This window comes from Microtus oregoni, unplaced genomic scaffold (genome assembly GCF_018167655.1).
Source record: "Microtus oregoni isolate MIOR12 unplaced genomic scaffold, Mior012 000017F_ref0000208, whole genome shotgun sequence".
Classification (NCBI taxonomy): Eukaryota; Metazoa; Chordata; class Mammalia; order Rodentia; family Cricetidae; genus Microtus; species Microtus oregoni.
The window spans coordinates 40969208-40994663 of NW_024543076.1; the positions used below are offsets into that span (position 1 = coordinate 40969208).

General features: G+C 41.4%; 1 protein-coding gene across 2 annotated transcripts; it reads right to left on the reverse strand.

The window, feature by feature from the left end:
- Positions 1–482: 482 nt before the first annotated feature.
- On the reverse strand, positions 483–24093 carry LOC121458355 (sorting nexin-16). Of its 2 annotated transcripts, none has more exons than XM_041667584.1 (9): positions 23927–24093; positions 22922–23033; positions 21406–21878; positions 18510–18596; positions 17441–17589; positions 8444–8513; positions 3172–3308; positions 2619–2738; positions 483–1582 (listed from the first exon to the last, which is right to left on the reverse strand). In XM_041667584.1, the coding sequence occupies exons 3-9, from the start codon at positions 21778–21780 to the stop codon at positions 1486–1488; spliced, it is 1035 nt and encodes a 344-aa protein (XP_041523518.1). In that variant the 5' UTR covers positions 21781–21878; positions 22922–23033; positions 23927–24093; the 3' UTR covers positions 483–1485. The 2 variants fall into 2 exon arrangements, with proteins under 2 accessions (XP_041523518.1, XP_041523517.1); XM_041667583.1 differs by having other exon boundaries at positions 22922–23038.
- Positions 24094–25456: the final 1363 nt, after the last annotated feature.

Genomic DNA, 25456 nt, shown 5'->3' on the forward strand with positions numbered 1-25456 from the left:
GTTCTGATTCAGAGCATACCTGTGTATTTTGACAAAGACTTAATTTTATATTTTGGTAAAAAGTATTTTCCTTGTAAGATCAAAGGTTAACAAGAGTCACTGCATGTATGTGAGCAGAACTTTAAACAACTGCACCACAATATGTATCTTTAGACACTGATACCACTTTAGATTATAAAGGAGAAATGAGAATGTTTTCATTTCTCCAGGAGGGTCTTTCAGATTTTAGAAAGCATATGTAGTCCAATGACAATTGGGATTTTGAGATGTTACTGTGATTATAATACACACTAAGAATAATATGCAAACAGTGGAAACAGAAAACACACATTATCAAGATGAAGGAAGGCATTTCTACAACTGTACCAGAGCTGACCTAACATTTCACAAGGCTGGCTCACAGACCTAGAAGACTTCTGTAATAACAGTAAAGATATACATCATTCTTACAGCTAACTCCACTTACTAAAGAAACTCACCAGTTGAACTTGGCACAAAAGAGTTTAATGATCATAAAGTGCAACAGTTGGCTAAATACATTATAAATGAAATCAGCCATCATATAGCATAACATCTTCACACACAGAGAAATACAGATGGGACACCAGGAGTCAAGCTACTTGGGGAGTTTGCAGTATATATGGTTATTTATTTTGTTTTCTTTTTCTGTAACTCACTTGCCTCAAAACTGTAATCTATTTTGAAAAGAATATGTCTTGATTAGTACAAAGAGGTAGTGTTCCGAATGAGGCAAACTCCACTGGACCAATGGGTAGAGAATTGAGTTGGATTATGCAGAAAATATCCAAGTATAAGATATTAATAAATCGGGGCACTTATAGTAAGTATCTTGACATTAATTAATCATCATTTAAATCAAGGCTATTTTATCATTTTGCTTATCTAATTACAGATCTTCAAGACACATTATCTTTGGCTTTAGAAAGTCATCTTTTTTTTTTTTAAAATAGTATTAACATTTCAAGTAAGCAATTTTTATTTAGAGATGATAGACAAGGCAACATTTCAAACTGATTCATCTTTATCTTCCCTATGGTGTCCACTGATTTAAACCTATATCATGTCCGAAATAGAAACATTACCCAGATTCTAACATGCAATTAGTTTTCACCTAATATAACTGGTGATTTAAGACAAGTACACATAACACACACACACACACACACACACACACACACACACACACACACAGTAGAGCTTGGAGCAATATACAGGCAAGACACTGTAATAATTTATGTGAAGTATTTAAGAATATGGGCCCTGATAACAATTCTAAATAGTTTTTTTTCAGTGTGGTAAATACAATGTTGGAAAAGACAGTTAAAAGCAGCCATGAATATAGTTCTTATTCCAATAACTTAAAAAAGGAAACTTTATGTAAACTTTATACACGTGCACTCCTGCTCTCTTCTGTTCCAGTCTTCTTCAGAGCAACCTGCTGAGATGGAGAGCCCGTCACCAGTGTTAGTCATCCTCAACACTGTACGCCAACTGTGCGACCTCTATGTCTGCGATTGTACTTCTGGTTTCTCTAGGGTTGAAGTGTGGCTTATTAATAGCTCTGTAAAAGAAGAGGATCACCTCAGTGAAGTGGACAAGGGCAGACACATGCGTTCACTTTATTGCTATCTTCTCACAGAAAGGCTACTTACACATTTATTGTGAAGTCTTTACATATTTAACCAGAAATTACTTGTGTGTCTATGTGTACATGTATATGCAAGTTTATCTTGATCACAGGTGAACTTTAGGTGTCATTCCTTACATGCTATTCACTTAAAAGTTACATTCATTCAGAGAGAGTGTGTGCATACGTGTGTGCGTGCGTGCGTGTATGCCCCTGTATGTGTGAAGTCAGAGGAAAACTTAAGGGAGTTGGTTCTCTCCTCCCACTGAGATGGGACTAAGGAACTGGATGCCAGTTGTCGGGCTTGGCAGCAAACACTTTTACTCAATTAGCCACCTCACTGGCCTCTACCTGATTTCCCAAGAAAAGTCTCACAGTGGCCTGCAATTTGCCAATTTGGAAAGACTGGAGAGCCAGCCAACTCACTTCTTAGGAAGAAACTAGGGTACTTTAATATCTTTCTTTTCTTTTTTTCTCCATGAGCAGATTCATGATCTAGTAACACAAAGTTCATGAAGAATACTCTTTGGATCGAAATGTGCAGGCTGTAGAAAACTAAACATTATTGTGCTGGATAGTTTTATGTCCACTTAACACAAACTAAAAACATCTGAGAGGAGAAACCTCAATTAAGAAAATGTCTCCATAAGATTGGGCTATAGGAGAGCCTGTGGGGCATTTTCTTAGTTGATGATCATAGTGAAGTGCCCAGTCCACTGAGGGTAGTGTCCACCTCTGGGCAGTCCTGGGTTCTGTAAGAAAGCAGGCTGAGCAAACCAGAGGAAGCAGGCCAAGAAGCAGCTCCTCTCCATGGCCTCTGCATCAGCTCTTGCCTCCAGGTTCCTGCCGTGTTTGAGTCTTGACTCCATTCAATGATGAACAGGCAAGACAAATAAACTCTTTCCTCACCAAGTAGCTTTTGGTCTTGGTGTTTCACCATAGCCACAGAAACCCTAAGACAATTATATACCTAGAGTCTTCATCCAAGACATCCCGACTGACTTGAAGTACAGAGGATTCCACCCTTAGGATCTGCCGACCTTCTGCTCCTGACACATACGGTGATGCTTCAGGTTCTAAGGACAATGTTCTAGAAGTACATTACAACACAAAGTTACTTCTTCTGAATAAGACAGGTGTGCCTTCGCTGTCATGAAAACATGCAGCATTCTTAGTCTCCAGCCACTAAGTCTGCACAGTCAAGCGGCTAGTAAATTGCTGAATGAGGACTCAAGAGTGAACTCAGCAGCTGTAATAACTGAGAGTCTTTCCCACCACATGCATTAGTATATACCAGTGAGGAGGAAACCCCAGCTTTCTCAACAGTCAGAGTTCTAGCTCCTGAGCGTTCTCATCCTGAAATGTTCAGCCTCCTACATCTAATCGGTTTACAAGAAAGTAGGCCAAGAGCCCAGGGCATGCAGAATCAGAAATTTCTTAAGTCACATTCAGATCTAGAGGCCACTGGGCCTACAATGTGAGGAGTCAGCTTGCGGGACTGGAGGGAATGTGCCATGACCCACCTCATTCTGCTCTCTAAAGTGTCTATGTGAAGTTGTTTCTCCCCGAGCAGTTTCTTCAGGGATTCCACCTCCTTTTGCTTTTCCAGTAGTTCTCTCTGTAAATGGTAGTTTGTCTCTTCTAAAGTCTCACAGAATGCCTTTATAAAGAACATGCAGGCAAAGAAAAATTATGTACTGAAGCAGTACCCTTTTATAAACATTACTAAAGAGGAACACAGATATTAAAGAAATACATATAAAAACTCAAGCAATTTCTTCGTCATGCTTATCTTTTTAGATTACTGCTATTTTGTAATTCCCATACACAGGGGTACTTGTAAATTCTCTTCCTTGAGAATAATCACAGTAGGGAGCACTGGAAGTGGATGTATAATTACAGATAAAGTAATAGAATATCATGTAAGAAAATGAAGAATAGTATTACATGGCTTTATTTTTAAAATCATAAAAGCTGTTGATTTCTATAAGAAACACAAAACTTTTTTTTCCCAAGTATAATCTGAATAAACTATAGTCATTTATTAAAAACAATAGAAACGGTTATTATATCTGATAAACTAAAGGAATTATCAGTCAAATTAGTCTTTCAGACAAGTTCTAAGAAGACTCCAATAACAAAAGCTCTTAACAGTACTCAAGTAGCTCTGAAAAACAGAGAAAGGAATGATTCCTGACCTTAGGAAACCAAAATAATCCTAACACCAGATTCAACAATAGATAGAAAGAATAACAATACACTCAGGAATTTGATACAAAATCATTATCTAAATTCAGCAATTAAAAATGAAATTTTCAGTCGGGTGGTGATGGTGCATGTCTTTAATCCCAGCACTCAGCACACAGAGGCAAGTGGATCTTTGTGAGTTGAAGACCTGCCTGAGCTACAGAGAGCGAGTTCCAGAAGAGGTTACAAAGCTACACAGAGAAACCCTGCCTTGAACGCTGCCCTCCACCCCGCCATGAAATTTTCTCCGGCAAATAATTATCATTTGAAAATCTATGAATATAATTCATGTTGATTAAAGACCGCTCACAAGTTATCCTTACATATGTAATAAAACCATCAACAGGATACAGATACGTACACCCTACAATGTAGCAAACTAGGAATAACTTCCTAACCCACGAAGAGACAGTAACAAGTGAACAAACCACAGCTACCAACAGCTTACAGAAAACATTTCATGATGTCACAGTTTCTTCAAGGTTAGGAAGAAGTGTAAAGTATGCCTGCTATGATGGTTTCACTTTATCTCTAAGGATATATTAGCAAGCACAATAATACAGAAAAATGCCATGCACAACATTAAAGACCAGTAGGAAAAAACTGGCTATCAGTATTGTAAGGATACAATGAGATATGCAGACAACTCAAAAGGATCTACAAAAATACAGTAGGGATGTGACATAAACATACAAAATCCAACAATTTAATAACAAAAATTTAGATTATAAAACAGCAACTACTAACAGAATTATTGAAATTAATGATGTCTTGGAAGTTAAAGGAGAAAAGTAATAAAACCTTTATTGAAGAATATTCCCAAGTAAAATGCAATAGGATTTTCAAGGAATTCACGAGCTGATTATCAAATTCACATGGAAGAATAAATAGGCAACTATGAAAACAAACAAACAAACATGGGCGAGAACCTTTGCTCTTTGGACTCTAAGCTTCTAAAGCTACTATAATTGCCTATACAGAACTGGCAGGAGGAGATAGCTAACTGAAGCTGGACTGACTGGCTTCGAACAGGCCAGATGAATGACTCATGAGACAGGAAGACTTGACTAGTGACGGAGGTGAACACTTTATAAGTGGTATTGGGATGAGTGCTCACCCATACAGAAAAGCAAGTTTTACTATCAGAACATAATTTAAAGATTACATTTGCGTACTGGAGGGTAGTTAAATAAAAAGCACAGGAAATATGATGAAATATGGTAATGGGACAACTGTATCAGAGCCCTATCTAGGCATTAACATAGAACAGCCAGCTGGACACCAAGAAAATCAGCCTAGAATCAAAAGGCTAATACTTTAGGTGAATGAGGACAGGAGTGCTGGGAAAACACACAGCCGATGTGTCAACTGACAGACACTCCACCCTACATCTCCACAAGGGAGCGCTATCTTAGGAAAGGTGTCCCTAGAGACTATGCTTGCAGAATAATCACTAGAAAAGTGTGCTGAGGGAACTATTCTCCTATTAATGAGACCTCAAAACGCTTTGTGCTCTTAGGAAACAGCCAGACCCAAACTGCCTTGGATGATGGATGTGAGGTATGCAATCTTCTGTGACTGCAAATACTCATTTTCAAACGCAGTCTTAAGGCCCTACATTCATTTCGCAGAAAAATTCTAGGAGGTACAGTCTACATTGCCTTGTTGAATGCACAGGCTTAATATAGCTTTGGTGATTTAGTCCATTAGTTTTTCCAACCAAACTGGCAATGAATTCATCAGTTCTCCTTGCCAAAGAACTAGCCAGTCCCTATGCAATAGTTTTAGAGTTTCAAAAATCTCAGCTCAAATCAACTCCATTCTTTCTCAACTTAGTCAGGGCATATTTATTTATTTATTTATTTATTTATGATTTCTGCCTCCTCCCTGCCACCGCCTTCCATTTCCCTCCCCTTCCCCCAATCAAGTCCCCCTCCCTCGTCAGCCCGAAGAGCAATCAGGGTTCCCTGCCCTGTGGGAAGTCCAAGGACCTCCCACCTCCATCCAGGTCTAGTAAGGTGAGCATCCAAACTGCCTAGGCTCCCCCAAAGCCAGTACGTGCAGTAGGATAAAAAAAGTCAGGGCATATTTTGAATTAAAATATTTAAAAGATATTTTTGTAAAAAGGAAAAATGTAAAAATTAAAAATGTTTAAGAACTGTGTTGGAAGAAGGCAGAACACTCTATCTGAAAGGAACAGAAACCATGAGCTCTCTCCATGAACAGGAAAAGTAGTAATGCCAACTGTTTTGTGTGTACCTAAACTGAAACTTAAACTTTTCAAACACATTCTAGGTCAAAATAACAAAACGAGCCCAAATCCATTGACTACATATGCTGCAGAGACTAATATCACAGTTATTAAATGTGGAGACCAATAACAATCTAGAGAGCAGAAACCAGATCAAGGCTGCTAAATGCATCTCCTGAAGTATCTAGTATTTAATAAAACAATAGGAAACAGACAGACAAAACCCAAAAAACCCCAAGCACTCTCGGGAAAAACAACAGTTAATAGAAACTATCTCTAAATGACCTCAAATAATGGTATACAAAATAAATGACTTTTGAAGCAGCTTGTGCATTAGATGCACTAAAGCCAGAAAAAAATTAAAGGTGTATTTATTCTCACTAAATAGTGAATCTTAATAAGAAAGAGTGACAAATAGAAGCAAATTAAAATTTTGGAATTAAAAAAAATGCAAGGACTAAAATTAAAAAAAAAATCAGTAAGAAATACTCAATGGCAGACCTGACAAGATTGAACTGTGGATCCCCGAATTCAAAAACAAATCAACAGAAATAATCCAATCTTGAAAACAAAGAAAAATATGACTTGAGTAAAAATAATTGAGAAAAATCAACAGCACTTCAGAGTTATGCAACAAAATGAAAGTTACAGGGAGACACAGGGAGAAGGGAGTATGGGATTGAAAACAACTTCTTAGGAAACCTCCACAGCTGAGGTAAAGCAGTAGGCTCCAGGCCCGGGAAGCTCAGTGAAGGGCAGAGATGAACAAGGCCTCCTGGGGATTCATCACAATCAGGTTATTAAAGTCAGAGACAAAGCAAAGTATCCATCACATCATAGCAATGGCAATAAAATAAAGGCTAAGTTTTCATTTAGATCGACAGAGAAGGTAAGGTGATGAAATGACCCATCCAAGGGGCTGGAAGAAAAGCAACCTGGGGGAAAAGGAAGTGTCTACTGTTAATGTTTGTGAGGGAATGGAGAAACAGAAGCTCTCCCAACTACCAGTGGAAACTACTCAGGTGAAATAGTCCATTTGTTCAGAAAAGTTTCTTTAAAGTTAGATGTTAGGATGCAACAAGAAAACAATTCCTTTCCCAGCAAACCACTAAAGAGAAAGGAGAGCGTGCATGTGTGTAGAAGTTGTCCATAGTGTGACTTGGTATAAAACTGCATACACTAAGTATCATTCAGCTGGTGATGGGGGAAATGTAAGTTGGTGCACACATTATAAAAGGATAGAAGCATAAAAACGCATGATAGAAGCTATAAAATGGAATACCCTGTAAACATGCTAAGTGAAGGTAGAAAAGATTAAAGTATGTAAACTCTACCATGCACATCATATATACAAATGATTATGTATACTGCACGTGCATTGCAGATACAGACATGCCCACATTATTGCATGAACCTATATATATGAAACAAATAGAAATGGCAAATTTGTAGGGAATGGAAGCAGATTACAGATTGTCTTGGGCTGAGGTGCAGACTAAAATGTTTGAGGTGATGTGAATCCTCTAAAACTGGATTTTGGCGATGGTGCCACAGCTGTATGAATACTAAAAACTACTAAGCTGGATATTTGACAACAAAATGACAAAACAACAAATGAGCAAAGCTTTTGAAATTTTCCTTAAATAAGCTGTTTAAACAGCTACAGCGTTTACTCCAACACAAAGAAGTGCTATAGTTTAGCTGAACAAAACTGCAAGCCTACCAATTAAATCTGTTTCATTTCAATGCCATTAAACATTTGAGGGTAAACTTGCATAAAATTCCAGCTAATCTATTATAGCCAAATCTGTTTTGTGAATCTAGCCTATTGCTTCAAGAAATGGGCCACTTTAATGTGTCAATTATTGCAATCTGAGTACCATCAAATATGAGCTGAATAGCTAACAAGACCACCCTGTCTACTGCAGAAGAGCAGCTCCAGGGGAGTCTAACAGCAGGTTCCTCACTTGGAAAGAAATGACCATCATAAAATCACATGCCAATTCAAGCAAATTCCTGTAGCATTTCATTAATCTTTTTGTAGTAAAAATATAGCAGAAAGGATTTCAGATTTTTATTACTACATGCCACGTACAAAGTTTTATCTTTTCATTAAACCAGGACCACATATTTCCATGAAAGTAACCTTTGACTAAACATTAAAAGCTGTCTGTATAAAAACCACTGTAGTTTGAAGTGATAATATTTTGCTGTTTGCTAATCCATCCAAGAAACAGTGTAGTAACTGTACTGTATTATCTATTCCTATTTCACGTGACATATAATACAGCACTTACCCTGCTTTCTTCTAGGCTATCAAATGGACCTGGTGGATCATCCAGACAAAGAAATTCTCTCACTGCAAGGCTTTTCAAAGGTAAAAAAATTAGCTGGCATACAAATAAGTTTATAAAAGACAGCAGAAAGCAAAAGTTACATTGGCGCTATACAGTGTGTGAGGCAGACAATTTGTAGACAATATATAAAAAAGCGATTCATGTACGTGTCTTCACGTAAGTAGCCACATGCAAATATCAAACTATGAAAGATACAAAGGCATTATGGTAGTCATAGGACCTACAAATGTAAATAAGAATCACAAGTTTCCTGTTACACAATACACACAATTCAGAATATCGCAGAGGGCAGCAGCCTGGGCAGCCACCCCCACTCTGCCTTTCAGCAGCATCAGTACGGCACTGAGCCCGTCGCCTTGCTATGAAGAAAAGCAGTTCTTCCTTACACTCTTCTCCACAGAGTGCTTCCAAAGTCTGAAACACTGTAAAGACCGCCCTTGCTATGTTTATTATTTATATACATATTTCCCCCAGATATTAAGAGAAAAAAATCCTTAATTACTAAATGTTTTATATAATGAAGTATATTACTTTCTATCAGCAGTGGTTTAAAAAGGTGGATCATCAACTCCCTCACAATAAAATGCCCTCCTCTTTCTAACAGCAATGCTGGGCCTGAGAGCTAACTTGGCATATTCATGCAGCTTACAGGTTTTTGCTTTTTGTAAAGGAAAGGAACATGACTAACTGCCACCCTACATAAAGGAGATGCCACCCTGCACTGAAGAGAATGGGACTTGGGGTCGCTTTAGTCCCGAGACGTTTCCAATGACAAAGCCGTGTCACTATAATCATGAAGAGGTAAGTTGGGTATTAAGTGAGAGTTCTCCAAAAAGAAAAATAGGAATATAAAAAAGCAGTGTTAATAACATGAAGTCCGAAAACAGAGAGAAGGAGCCGATGGCAAGCAAATTCTAGACTATTAAAGCTTTATAATACCGGAAGAAGGACACATGTCTAGGGAGGCTGAGAAAAGACAAATGTCCATGAACACGCAAGATCGACAGTGATATAGAACCACCTACTACGTTTTTGTCCCTTTCAAGCTTCAGGCAACCACAAGTGTGTTCTACGTGTGTGTGTGTGTGTGTGTGTGTGTTTACAGAAACCACCCTGTGGGGAACCAGTTGTTTCCTTTATTTGTCTGCCCCAGGCTTCTACTTCTGAGTCTTCACTCATTCTTGGACCATTCACAGTAACTGGACAGCAAGCATTAAGGATCGTACTCCGTCTCCCGAATGCTTCCTGAACGTCTCCTAGGAGCAGCACTAATGCGCTGACACTGACTGCACCACAGCGCTTCAAATGCACAGCAGCTCTGCTGGGCAGGACATCTCCCTATCTCAGGAAGGTGTCAAAGTCTAGGCGGAAAAATGATCTTTACAGTGTCACCAAGTACAAGTGGTAGAGATGGACCTTAAATCTGTGTCCCTTTCTACCTGAAAATTATTTTGTCTTATGTTTTGGTTAAGCCAAATACTTTTTTGGAGGACACTTCTCTCTGAACACACTCAATCTGCATGTATGACTATCAAGTTCTGGCGCTTAGAATACTGCCCCTGGTTTAAGAGCACAGAGTAGGCAGGACTGCCGGCCTCTGGTGGAGGAGTTACAGCTCCTCCCACCCAGCCACTCTTTCTATGAAACACCTACAGTCAGATACAAGTGAGCTACAGGAACAAACACCTACAATCAGATACAAGTGAGCTACAGGAACAAACACCTACAGTCAGATACAAGTGAGCTACAGGAACAAACACCTACAGTCAGATACAAGTGAGCTACAGGAACAAACACCTACAGTCAGATACAAGTGAGCTACAGGAACAAACACCTACAGTCAGATACAAGTGAGCTACAGGAAAAAACACCTACAGTCAGATACAAGTGAGCTACAGGAACAAACACCTACAGTCAGATACAAGTGAGCTACAGGAACAAACTGCTCATGGGTTTAACAGGAAACTATGGATGAAAGAGAGACAAGAAAATCTGAAAACCAGGAACCGAAAAGCAAGGGAAGTCTTGACCCCTGTCCCATGGCAGACCATCTGTTAGCATGTTGGGGAAATCAGTTTAAAACTCAAGAGAAAGCAGTTTGCTGCATACAGTTCAGCCCTGTCTTTACATCCAGGAAAATCTGTGCTCTAACTTGAATCTTTCTTTTATTCTCTTAAACAAGTGTTCTCTAAGAGTTCAATTGTACCTCTAATCTATGCTCCTAATAAACTACCCCATTATTAAACTTTCATCTGATATTTAATATTTCTTGTTGCTTATTTCCTTTCATAGATAATTTATTTCCTTAGACTTTGCCAGTTTTTGAAAGATTAGTAGTTTAGTAGCTAAATAGGCTTCTTTTTTTTTTACAATTCACTTTGCATTCTAAAAGAAAAAAAAACCCATAAAACCAAGGCCTAAACTCATTAAAAGGTCAAATAAGAATCAATTAAAGAGCCGAGTGCAGTGGCACACACCTGTGTTCGGGAGGCTGTGGCAGGAGGATTATAAGCTACAGGCCAGTCTGGCTTATAAAGCAGGACTTTGCCTCTTAAAAAAAATTAAATGAAAGTATATTAAAATAGAAATACCAAATTTGACACAGAAGCCATTACATAAAAGTTTTAAGAGGTGACACGTTTAACTAATTATTCTTTATCAATAAAAATTCAGGAGTCAGATATTGGGGTAAGAACCCGAACGATCAGAGAAGCTGCGGAGAAGCCACCAGTGACCTCCCTTCTTCTTCTGTTCCCTCCTCCAAAAAAGGGCTGAGATCCTCACTAAGCCCTGCCTTACTACTTCCTCAGTCCTCCAAAACCTGGTTAAATTTGGTCAGCTAGTGGTTCCACTCTCTCATTCAAAACAAACTTTATTGTTAGAACACAATCAAAGTATCATACAACAATGAGGGATTTCAGATGAAAAGATACACACCAAGCTATTGAATATACCCTTAAAGGTGAAGACTGAGGAATCAAGGCGGGAGAGACAATCACAGTGGAGAACACTGGGAGGTTGTGAGGCTTCTCAAGCAGTGGGAAAGGGTGGTAAGGGGGCTTAGATCCTGACTACTTTCCCCGGATACTTCTAGCCCACTAGAGCCTCTACTCTAGGTGGTCCTTCGTGACCTGCAATAGTGTGACTCTTCCTCCTCTACCGCACCAGCCTACGTCCTGACCTGGAGCTCTGTCTCAGCCCACCAGCCTCCACTCACGCATGCTGTCGCCCTGGCTCAGCACGCTCACCCTGACCTGCCTCCTGGGCTTCACGGTTCAGCTGGTCTAGCACTAACCGTAGAAGCTTCTCATTACCCACCTCTCCCTTTTCTGACAGATCTGCTGTTAGGGTCTTGAAAGCTTTTTTCCACAGGACTTCTTACGGTTTAACTGGTAGATTAAAGAGTTTAAAAGGAGAAGACACCGGAAAGAGGATGTGGCGTACTCGCGAGAATAGTGACACACTGTTACGGTGCATAATGGTGAGCCAGTGTGGGAGACGGCAGAAAACAGCCGTGTGTAAACTCTGAGACTGTGCAAATAACTGTACTTCCCTCCGGCAAACCAAATACCATGCTGTTCCCAACATATGACCCTAGGCTTTACTGCTGCAGTTGATTAGAAAGTTCTGGCAAACCCTTCCTCACTCTCTCCAACATGGTACAAATACCATTAATTCTTTAGAGACTAGCCCAAATGTCATCCTGTCATAGGTTCTGACATTTCCTCAGCTAACAGATACACTTCTTTCCACTCTCACTTCAGGGGGCACATGTTCTCACTTAGATTTAATACAGGACCGACATCTACTTCATCTTAGTGAAGCCGGACTTTCACACAATATGCTCTAAATAAAAATTTCTTAAATGGGTAAAAATTCTAATACATCCCACTATCATGGAAATAGTGTTTTGTAACTAGACCTGGAAACAATATTCTGAGCACTTTAAACTAGGAGTTTTAATTTCCTTTCCCGTTTCCTCCACTTTCGCCTGTCGCAGCTGGAGCAGTTCTAATGCACTGAGTGCTGCCAGCTGTGCAGTGACAACAGCTGCGTGGTAAGGCGCTCTGGCTCCTGGAGAGTTCAGTGCACATGCTCACCCGAAGGGACAGAGGAGACTGAACGGATAGGCAATTATTTATATATAATAATAAAGATACACTTATGCTTAACTTTTTGATATTTTGCTGTATACGGGAGCTTGCCCATGTATCTGTCTGCACTACATGCACACCATGCTCTCAGAGAAGAGGTGGGAGATCCTCTGGGAGCTGCAGTTACACATGGTTATTAACTGCCCTGTGGGCACTGGAATGTGGAACTCTTCCAAAGGAACAACAGTCAGTCCCGTTAACCCCTGAGCCAACGGTCCAGCATCCCAGACAGACAGACAAACAGTGTAGGCCTTTGTGTAGGCCAGGCTAGTCTGGAAACTGAGATGCTCCTGCCTCATTCCCTGTGTGCTTGAGTATATGGTACACCACTGTACATTTCTTTGTAAATGTATACATTTTGTCGGAAATATTTATTCTCTTTTCAGCATAGCAAAAGGGAAAGATTCTTCTCTCCTATACTTTCAAGTACAATGAAGACTTTGAACAGTGAATTTTTCTTCCCTCTGCTACGCGACTTGACACGGAAGAGACCGTGGAGTCCTGCACATGGAGCACAGCAGGAACACTGCCCCCATGGCAGAATTGCTGCAAGGAATTCAGCCTCAGACAGGCTGAGAAGCAGGCATTATGTTAATAGAGGAACCAGTTCTGGAAGGTGGAGAGAGGATGCAAACACAGAGCAGGCAGCTACCATGTCAGTTTTAAGAAGCTGACCTTGAATTTCAAAACAGATCTTTGGCAGCCTTAGGCTTACTACACATCTTTGAATTCTTCCTTTTTGATTCATACATTTTTTTCTGACCCCCAAATTCAACCTTACCTTCCAAACATACAGATCCTACTTCCAGTTCTGCTCCTCCTTCCCTTCCAGTGTTGCTCCTCCCTTCCAGTGCTGTTCCTCCCTCCCTTCCAGTGCTGCTCCTCCCTCCCTTCCAGTGCTGCTCCTCCCTCCCTTCCAGTGCTGCTCCTCCCTCCCTTCCAGTGTTGCTCCTCCTTTCCAGTGCTGCTCCTCCCTCCCTTCCAGTGTTGCTCCTCCTTTCCAGTGCTGCTCCTCCCTCCCTTCCAGTGTTGCTCCTCCTTTCCAGTGCTGCTCCTCCCTCCCTTCCAGTGCTGCTCCTCCCTCCCTTCCAGTGCTGCTCCTCCCTCCCTTCCAGTGCTGCTCCTCCCTCCCTTCCAGTGCTGCTCCTCCCTCCCTTCCAGTGCTGCTCCTCCCTCCCTTCCAGTGCTGCTTCTCCCTCCTTTCCAGTGCTGCTCCTCCCTCCCTTCCAGTGCTGCTCCTCCCTCCTTTCCAGTGCTGCTCCTCCCTCCCTTCCAGTGTTGCTCCTCCTTTCCAGTGCTGCTCCTCCCTCCCTTCCAGTGCTGCTCCTCCCTCCCTTCCAGTGCTGCTCCTCCCTCCCTTCCAGTGCTGCTCCTCCCTCCCTTCCAGTGCTGCTCCTCCCTCCCTTCCAGTGCTGCTCCTCCCTCCCTTCCAGTGTTGCTCCTCCTTTCCAGTGCTGCTCCTCCCTCCCTTCCAGTGCTGCTCCTCCCTCCCTTCCAGTGCTGCTCCTCCCTCCCTTCCAGTACTCCTCCTCCTTTCCAGTGCTGCTCCTCCCTCCCTTCTAGTGCTGCTCCTCCCTCCCTTCTAGTACTGTTTCTCCTTCCCTTCCAGTGCTGCTCCTCCATCCTAGTGCTGCTCCTCCCTTCCAGTGCTGCTCCTCCCTTCCAGTACTCCTCCTCCTTTCCAGTGCCGCTCCTCCCTCCCTTCTAGTACTGCTCCTCCCTCCCTTCCAGTGCTGCTCCTCCCTTCTAATGTCTCTACTTTAAAAATCTTCATTAGACAGAGCTGTAATTTACAAACTTCCTTCTTTTACTCAAACAGAAGCCCGATTTCTCTACAGACATGAGACCGAGGAGTTATGGGGTTAACCCTTATGACAGATAAATAATCCTTCTTATGCGTTAACAATTAAAGAAACCTCTTTCACTGTAAGCTACATGTTACATAATACCCCAAAAATTAATGTGTACTTTGTCATAAAACAAAAGTATTTCATTTTCAATCAATATAACTTCTTAACTGGATTCCGTGAATCCTGATGATGTAAAACAAAAGCAGTAATAGGCCTAGATGAATAAATGTTGAAGTACACTAGATACTTTGTAAATTTTAATCCTCTAAGATGCCAAGAAAACGAATACTTTCACCATCTTACTTGGCTAAGAAACTTTAATTTTCCTGAAATGCACATTTGTAAATTAAGAAAAGCAACTACCAATGATCAGAGATGTGCTGTCTCAGTAATCTTTCAAAAAATGTTTTGAGATTTATTTTGTGCATTTAAGTGATTTGTCTGCATGTAAGTAAGTAAGCTATGAGCCTGCTGCCAATGGAGGTCAGAAGAGGGACTTGTGCCATCTTAATAGATGGCTGGAAACTGACCGCAAGCCCTCTGTGCAAGAGGAACTAATGCTCTTCTTTCTCTCTCTCTCTCTGAGACAGGCTCGCTCTACATAGCCCTGCCTGGCCTGGAACTCACAGAGATCTGCCTGCCTCAAGAGCTGGGTTTAAAGGCATGCTCTATCCCATCCAGTTTACTTCTATTCTTTTCATTTGCAGTTCTAAGGTTTAAAGTTCCGTGTATACAAGGCATATGTTCTTTACTGACCTACATCTTTTTCTTTTTCCTGTTAAGTAGATTTGATCTACTTTATTTCATCTATTTTATTTTTTGGTATGACCTTTGCACGCATCCCAGGCTGGCCTCAAGCTCACAGTCATCTGGCCTTCACCTCCCAAGAGCTGGTAGCCCAGGCTTCTGTACCACATTTGGCTGCAATGCCTAACTTTTAATGATGGAAATCTAGTCCTGGTAATTTTGAAATCTATGCATCTGAATAAGTTACATTTTGCTTCTTAAAAAGCAAATTGTAAGCAAAGTTACTTAAAGTGGTCCACAGAGTATAATTTAGCACATTTTCAGTACAAAGGTTTACTGAATATGGGCAAGAGAAAAGAGCAAGCGTGTATAGATTTCTTTATTACAGTTCCTTTATGGTATAGTGTAAGATAAATTTCAAGCACCTTTTCTATGATTTGAATACTTAACAGTTATTGTTATTGCTTTTTTGTTCTGGCATTAATAATAACTTTTCTTCTTTTGCATTTTGAAAAATGTAAATATATATATTTCTGTGCATATACACACAGAAGTATTTTGCCTCATTTGTACAAACTTCTCTTTTCTAATAGAGTTAACAACAGGTTTGGCATTCACTTATTCAAGAGATTGTGAGAGCTGACCGAGTCTGCACTGTGCTAGCATGGCACATTGCATAATAAGGAAATAACCACACAACTAAACCTTACAATCTGGTGAAAGAAACAGAACCAAATAATCAAAAAATATTTTGCAAACCAAAATATGGTAAAAGTCAAGAAACAACCGGCCTTTCTTAATGGGCATGCCATGAAAATTACACTGGTAATGGCTAAAGTGCTATCTTCTCATTCTTAAGCTTGGTACAAAGCTAGTATCATCCTACCTAGAAAAACAGAAGTTCACTACATAACCACTAGGAGAGAACTTTAAAACCAGTGATGGCCTCCTACAAATACTATGAGGAAGGAGAGACCTTGTTTTTTGTGCTGGAGAGGCAAGGGGCTAGTCAAGAAAGCCAGTTACCTAATGAAGTGCATCTGTGTTGAAAGTTTTGTGATGTATAGGAGTTACCAGAGAGGAGACGTCTGAAACACTGCCTTTCTAGGAAACATAGTTGAAGACAAAGGAGCACGATAATGTTAGATAAGGAGATGGATACGGCAGATGTACAGAGAATGGAGAAATAACGAATCCGTGATGGAAAGACAGTCAAGTAGGCTGAAACCAGAATGACCTCATCAAACTGCGTCGCAAAAGCATGAGAGGCTGCAGTTAACTACAGAAGGAAGAGTGAACGAGGGGAAGGCAGGCAAGGAGATTACAGCAATTCAGGCGGAGACCTGCTTGCAGGAAGACGGAGATGGCAGCGACACAGGAAAAGTAGACACCTGTGAGTGGGTCCTAAACACGAGGAGAGACTCAAGTCGTGAGGGCAGGTCTGGGGAGACACCAATGCGTCTGAAGGCCATTCTCAGGCCGAGGCCGCCCGCCCTGACGAGCAGGTGCTCATGCAGAGTGTGCAAGGTTGAAGGTGACATGCAAAGACGGAGCAGAACAAAGGGAAGAAGAGACACAGGGTTTCTGGTTATTTTCCATCATGATCTGAGCAGCAAAAACAGCCACAGACATGTACCATATGCTACTGTTCACTGTAAATGTTCTCTGTAGCTTTTGTAAAACAGTCCTAATTTTTCTACTAATGTAAATACGTCCAACAAGATAATTCATTAAGGGATTTTCTTATATTCAGAAGTAAAAAAAAATAATAATCTTGATCCGCTGTTCAATGTTTCCAGAAATTTATTTTACTACATGTATTAATCTAACTTCCGAATTTTTATGTTACTTTTTTATATTACCATAAAAATATTAGCCTTAAAATTATTGTTACATTAACAAAAAGTTGAATACTATATACATTTTTGTTTAAATGCAGAATTTATCTAACATGCAGGATACAAAAATAGAGTTTCCTTTCATGTTTAAAACTTTAATACAAATGAAATGACAAATAAATTCCTTCATTGAAAGAAAGCAAGGAAATTCCATGTAGAGATCTGAAAGAAATAATTAAATCCCCGCCCTCCATTATGTGCTTATATGAAGTTGTTCCTAAATTATTCTTCAGTTTAAATTGGCTTTTGAAATGATTTTATAATCTCTTATTTCAGTTTGTTACATACCAGTTAGCAATGTCCTTGTGAGCTACTAAGTTTTGAAGAAATGCTTGCAATCCTAATTGTCTATCTTCTAAAAAGTCCGCATTGTAATTATCTTTAAACCAGCGCTTTGGAGGAAGTGCTAATCGAAAGCCTGGAAACATCTCTTTCAACTGGAGAGAGAGAGGGAGAGAGAGAGAGGGAGAGAGAGAGAGAGAGAGAAACATTAAACTCAATGACATAAATTGAGTACTGTTCTAAACCATTAACTAAATGAAATTATTCACCAAACAAGCTAAGATAATGAAACCAACTACGGCTTTTTCTGCATGTGCTTCTTGGTGGCTCCCAGGTGTGCTGCAGGCATTCCAGTTGCTCCAGGGCCTGCACATGGGATTCTCCACTTTCTCTCATTAGTCATCCCTGTGCATAAGGAGTGGATTCACTGCGGCTGTAATTTGCATTTCTGATTCCATACATACTGTTAAATACTATATAACTAGCTCTCTGCATATCTTCTTTTCAGCTTCGGAGTAGTCCCTGCAGCTCTGAAGACGGAGGACTCACAAATACGGACAGATCCATGCCCTAAGACAGCAGCAATCAAACAAGTGACTTGTCCCTACAACATCAAGTAACTAAACTCTGACCAAAGCCTGAATGAGCTTGGAAGCTGATTCTTCCCTTGAGACGCCAGATAAAGAGTCCAGCCTGGCCCACGACTGGCTGTGAGCTTGTCTGGGCCTAAAAAGCACCCACACCTCATTGCAAGCCACTTTAGGGAGAGTTTTAAAAGCGTCAGCAGTAACAGAACTAATACTAACACCACAAACTTTTGTTCATTTCCCTTTAATTATAAGTGATGTTATGTAGATTTTTCTCAAACTTTTGAGGTTATATAATCATACAGAAAACATTAAACATTTACTACCTATATTAGGACAATTTTTTTATAAATACGCAGCTAACTGTGCAGATGACAGAAGATTCTTACAGTGAAATGAAGTCTATGATTTCCTATGAACCCATAAAGACAGTGAACAGATCCCTAACTCACAATTGAGAGGCAGCTTGGTATTTACTGACTACTTACTTTGTCATTCAGCCTAGAGAAGTCAGTGTATCTTCTGAAAACCACCCAGCTTTCTTCTGGGGTTTTCTTTACTAGTATTTTATATACCTAGGAAGAGAGAAAGGGAGAGATACAGAGAAAACGATATTGAGAGAAGGGAGGAGAGAGGGAAGACAAAAAGGTCAAACATTTCTAGAAAACTTTACTTGATATATCAAGTACTTTTTACACAAGAAATATGGAATCATTTAGATAATCAAATACATGGAGATGGAGACACCAAAACAATTTTTAAAACTATGACCAAGATAAAATGCACAGCACATGTGTGGAGGTCAGACAGCAACATCTGGAATCGTTCTCTCCCTCTACCATGAGGGTCCGGGAATAAGTGAAGGCCATCAGCTTTGGTGGCGAGCGCTTTTATTCCTGGAGCTGCCCCCCAGCTTGCTTCTACTTATTAGAGGCACCATTGTGGAGGTTAGGCTTCAAAACAAGAATCTAGGTGGACCAAACACTCACCCCTAGCAGACTTTTTTGTTTTTTGTTTTTATTTCATGCGCATTGGAGCCTTGCCTGCATGCATATCTGTGTGAGGGTGTCAGATCTTGGAGTTACAGACAGTTGTTAGCTATCATGCGAGTGTTAGGAAGTGAAACCGGGAACACTGAGCCATCTCTCCAGCCCCCAGCAGACTCTCAATGACTACACATTCTTACATAAGATGGGCGGGTCAAACTAAAGAAACAGCCATCAGGTCATAATTGGTGAAACATTATGAATGATGCTTTCACACAGACTTGCATCTTATCCCAGTGGTATGACAACTGCATCCTATACTAGATTGTTTCTTCAAAAATTTTAACAGTTTTTCTTGGAGGTCCCCTCCTCTAGGCATACGTTAACAGCATGAACCATCAGCATAAAAAAAAAAAACTTTACTGCAAGAAAATCCAAAAACAAACTCTTTGATCTAATGTGTGTCAGGGTTAATGAAAAACACATACAGCCCAATACGCATAAACACACAACATTAAAGTATATAAACTAGGCTGGGTGTGGTGGCCCATGTCTATAACAACAGCACTTGGAAGGCGGAGGCTGGAAGATCTGTATGAGTGCAAGACCAGCCTGGTCTATACAGTGAGTTTTAGAGACAGCCAGAGCTACATAGGGAAACCCTGTATGAAAGTACTATAAAAGAAACAAATGAATCAATACCCCAAAATATTAGAACTGGACAGATATTTTTTTAAAAAGTAGCTAAAAAACAGAAAACAAATAAATATAGATCTCCTCTAAGAGTATCAAACAGCTATACCAGACAAATCTGACCACAAGACCTGCATCGGCAACTACAAAACACTATTGAAGACTTAAAGTCGATGGCTTATCAGCTAGGTGAAGATGAAGGTTCTGTCCAGCTGATCTGCAGACCTAAGAAAACCAGTGCACAGGGTAGACACAGCAGAGGCCATCCCGAGAAACGGCATGAGTGCTGCAAACACTGGGTATTAAATCTGTACTAATCAGGGTTGTGGAACTGGTAAGACAGAAAAATGGAGCATAGAAGGGACTCACCTTTATGAACTATGTCATAGGCAACACTGGGAAAAAGCGCTTTTAAGTAAAAGTCTGATTAAGAGATTTCCCAGAAAAATAGAAACGGCTTAGCCTTTCATCATAACATGGACATAAGAATTGTGCCTGGATGGTCTGCTGATGTAAAACGTGGAAGATCTAACAAAAAACGTTGGGCAAAAACATTAGAGGAGGCAAAAATTATAAAAAAGTGCTAGGCAGAGTTATGCTTAGTAGACATGGCCTAATCCTAGCATCTGAGAAGCCATGGCAGCAGAAGGGCATGTCAGAGAGAGCCCGGGTTACACAGTGAGACAACATCGTAAGAAATGAGGGGAAAATTATTAGTAAGGAAAGAGAACAGCACACTGGGGCACGTTACGGCTGTATCTATCACACGACCTAAGGAAAAGTAAGAACAGTCACAACACACACATCTGAAAATGGACTTGCGTATAGAACGCAGAGAACAGCAAAATGGAGATGTATAAGAGAATATCCAGTAGCTAAAGAGGATGTTTGTTGGATGTTTTTTTTTGTGGGGGGGGAAGAGTTCGAGACTAGGTTTCTCAGTATAGCCCTGGCCGTCCTGGAACTCCCTCTGCAGACCAGGCTGGCCATGAACAGATCCATCTGCAATCTCCAAAGTGCTGGTATTAAAGGCATGTGCCTCCACGTTAGCTACGTAAGAAAACTCACATCTTAGCTAAACTGGAATACACAAATTAAGAAGGAAGAGAAAAGGTGACACACTAGTTAGGTGTGGAAGGAGTGGAAATCCCACACACTACAGTGGAGCGACCCCTACAGAGCACAGCTCACCAGTCTCTTTCACGGCTGGGCCTCCAAACTAGGTCTTTGCTCCTAAGTGTACTGCAAATGGAAATGTGTACGTGTGCTTCCCAACTGATCAACACTAATATCACAGCAGTAGTGTCTGGAAGAACCTAAGAAACAAGTATTGCCAACAATAAAAATGAGCTACCTAACTTATGCAAGCTTCAGGGTGACTCCTACAAGCATAATGCTGAAACAACACTGGATCCTAAAGAGTACATGCTCAACAGCCACATTAAGTCAAGGACAAAATGGGGCAAAATTAACTGAGACTACCAGAAAAGCAGCGGGTGAGTGGGTACCGGCTGTCACGGAGCATGAGGTGCTCTAAGTATGCAGACCATGTTCTTTTTCTTTATCTATGTGCTAGTTACCGAGTTATGTCTGCTGGGTAAAAGTCACAGAACTTTATGGTAAAGAATGTGAAGAACGGGACCGTCTAAAAGAGCACACGCCTAAGGACACAGGCAGCCAGTTTCTGTGCAGAAGCAACACTTACAGTAAACTTGGCTCGCTCTTCCATAACTTCATAACCCAGAATGGTCGGTGTAGAAGGTCTCTCTTCCCAGTTCACTGAGTCAGCATGCTGCTCTTCAGTGTCTCTGGGTCTAGCAGAGTATTCAATGGATGAATCTACGCCTGTAAATTTGGTCCTGATGAGAGGACTGCCACAGACTGAAGATGTACTATCCATCCGATCCTGAACATTCGTCTGCTTAAAATTACCCATATTTGGGTCTTCTAATTGGCCTCTGGAAGAGTTTGAGCTTGTGGAGCCACTACCGAAAGAAGAACTCCGTTGATTTCTGCCGGCTGTAAAACCAGAAGCTGAGTTTCCTATTGGCATGGGAACTGGGACATAAGGGGTTGCCATCTTCTTTGGCCTTGGCAACAAACCTGCACACCTTTGACTCCAACCCTTAAAGGACAACCACTATGCAATTCATTATTTTCTTCTTAGAAATTCACTATCTAAAATGAGAAGGAAATATTGAAGGGTTAGTGTTCTACCTAAAATATACTACAAAAGAATTTTTTTTTTTAAATTTGTGGTACTCAATTATTTTATGAAGATATACTTCTGATATCTTTAATTTGAATTACTTCTGTGGACTCTTGTTTGCAAGGTAAAGAGAACCAACTTACTCAATTTCTCTTTTCTTAACCCTTATAATACATGGAATTCTTTTTTCTGCCTTCTTTCATTTCTCCATTTTTTACAATACTCATTTCAAATGGACTTAATCCTAACACACATACAAACACACCCTCCCAACAGAGTTAAAATAAGAGATTGTTGTCATCTGAGAGAACTACAAGAACAGCATAGGAACAGAAAGGAAAAATCATTCACATTGCCTTTTTATATACCAAGGACGTAAGCATGCTAATCACAGTCAATCACAAACCTAGTAGTATGTATTAAGAAGTACTCTTATAGCCGGGCGGTGGTGGCGCACGCCTTTAATCCCAGCACTCGGGAGGCAGAGCCAGGCGGATCTCTGTGAGTTCGAGACCAGCCTGGTCTACAAGAGCTAGATCCAGGACAGGCTCCAAAACCACAGAGAAACCCTGTCTCGAAAAACCAAAAAAAAAAAAAAAAAAGAAGTACTCTTATTTTGGTAGAGACTTGTAAAAGATAGGCAGATACTCTACCCTTCTCAAAAAATGTTTTTAATTTTTAGTTGGGGTTTTGTTGGGGACTGCAGACCACCAGACCCTGAATTTCCTGTAAACAACTGTTTTCCTCTGCTCTGAAGCCTGCTGCTCTGAGCACGAGACACTGATGGCAGGGGAATGGGTTCTGATGGGTCTGTAGCTGAAAGAGCTGGGGCGTGGCCAGAGTCCTATATAAGCTGCCCCTGAACACAGTAAAGGGGGCATTCTTGTTTCAAGGATGACCCGTGTCCCCGTGTCTCTGTATGTTTTTAAATCTCCAGCCTAGTTCGCGGCTAGCGGACCGTACTGTAGCGCGAAGAGCACACACTGGGCTTTACAGGGTCTTGCTGACTTACCAAGATGCTCCCTGTGAACTCGCTAAGAAGTCCAGATAGACTTGAACTCCTGATCTTCTTGCTTCAGCCTCGAGCGCAGGGATACGCACCTAAACCACCAAGCCAGCAACAACTGTTCTGAAGACAACATTTTATAAAACTTAGCATCAAATAGATTTAAAAATAAATTTGATCAAGTTAATGAATTTTGAACAAAATTTAATCAAGATGTACAATCAACAAGATTAAAGGATTAGGATTTTGTTTTAGTTTCTAGATGACTAATTCTCAATCTAGGGCCCAAAAAGATGTTTGTATTTTGTGTCAGAGTCATTTTGTACTATAAAAGGTAATTATTTATCATCCCATCACTAAGTAACAAACTCTAAAATCTGAAGTGCTGACTTCTAGAAATGACAGGTTTATACACAGCAACAGGGAACCTACCAGCCCAGCTTCGTTTGCTCAACTCTATTGCCCTTGGGAAGATGCTGAAACAGGGTTTTTAACCTCGTGTGGCCAGTGAACCTTCCTTACAGTCAAATATTCAAGAACCCCCAGCTGCTGATTCACCTCTTGAGTTCTTCCTGACGCACCCCCCTCACCAAAAAAAAAAAAAAAAAAAAAAAAAAAGAAAGAAAAAAGAAGAAAGGATAACTGAGAATGACTTCTCAGAGTTCTCAGCGCCAGCGGTTGACATCTGTCACCTGAGGCCCCGGGCTGCCAAAGACGGCCTATGCGTGCACCCCGGAATTCCACCGGCCGGAGCAGCCGAGCGGAGGGCGTGTCGCGCGCATTCTTGGGAACGCCTGACGTTTGTCCCCCATGAGGATGCGCCAATGCTACCTGTCTCACTTGGACGGGAGGTGGGTGGCAGCAGTCCCGGGGGACATGGCAGGGCGGTGTGGTCTCCGCTCGGCGCTTCCAGTCCCCCAGGGTGACTGAAGGTCAGGGCTGACGTGGGGTCCCGCAGCGGCCCCGCACCCTCCGCCAGCCGTCGAGGCGGCAGGTGTCCCCGCATCCTACCTCGGCGCGCTCTGCGGCCCCCGCTTTCAGGTTACGGAAGGCGGCTCCTCTTCGACAGCGGCAGGTCGCCTCCTCCCCGGGATGACGCACGTGACCTTCACCCGGAGGCAGCTGCTCGGTGCTTTTGCTCAGCCGCCCAGCCCGGTTCCCGCGAACCGGAGAGAGGGAGGACGGCCGGGGCTGCGGCTCTAGGAAGTGACGTCACAGCATGGCGCCGCCCCCGGAGGCTCGCACTAGAGTTGTTGGTCCCTGCCTCTGAAGTAGCCAGAACAAATCTAATTTCCTCCCAGGGAATCGATGGCTTGTCACTTGCTTTATTATTAAAAGCGACTTTCTGAGAAGTGGGGCTACAGTATCTGGTTAGCCAAGTAGGTGACAAAAAGACTTCATTTCCCAGGAGGCACTGTGGGTAACCTAGGTTCAGGCTCGAGCTTTGCATTATGGGACTTGTAGTTATCACTAGTTTGGGGGCCAAAAGGTTATTAGTCATAATTAGCAGCTTTTTGATGTATGAAAACTCATTTGAAAAATAGGCACATAGAACATTATTTTATTGTGTATTAGTCCCATGTAATTTAGAATTTTTCTCTGGCAAAGATTCCCGAATTTCTTAGTAATTTATTCCAAGTGATAGCAATACTGGGCGGCTAAGATCCTATAATGTTTCAGTAACTATTGCTTGATGGCTAGAGATCAAAGTTTACAGAACCATTTATCAGTAGGATCGTGCAGTCTTATTTAAAGACCTTTTCATGATTCTAGGTCTTTGGAGCAATATCAAGAGAATAAAAAAGAAATAAAAAGGAAAAGAAAAGGAAACATGAATGCTCTTAGGTATGGTGGAGGAGAAGGTTTATTGTTTTATGTGGTCGAACATAGGTAGAGGCAGTCCCTGGATGTCCGGGGGAGGCTCATTTGGTCATGACCAGACTTAGCTGTGCCCTGTGGGAAGAGGGGGAAGAGAAGGAAGAGGGGAGAAAGGGGACCTGGTGCAGTAACCAGGAAGCCAAAAGTACAAAAAAGGGCAGGTAATCAAAACGTCTGGATTATATAGGGAAAAACAGCCCAGTACCCTTGATTGGTGAGTTCAGGCTAGGGAGCCAAGTATGCCAGCCAGGAGTATCCTGTAACAGATAAGGACTGAGGGATGCTGGGAGAAGTTGGTGACCAGGTCTGCTTTGATGCTGAACAGGGCGCTATTGGTCAGGTTTCTCTAGAGTCACAAAACTTACAGAATGAATCTATTTCTCTCTCTCTCTCTCTCTCTCTCTCTCTCTCTCTCTCCACACACACACACACACACACACACACACACACACACACACACACGATGTGAAGAAAGATGAGTGTCTTGCTTGAGAATGTTGTTGGACATACACATGTGTGTGTGTGTGTGTGTGTGTGTGTGTGTGTGTGTGTGTGAAGTTACTGGAATAATTTACAGGCTTCAGTCCAACAACAGCTAGTCATGAATGGAAAGTCCCAGAATTTAGTAGCAGCTCAGTTCCAGGAGGTTTCACTTCTGGGATC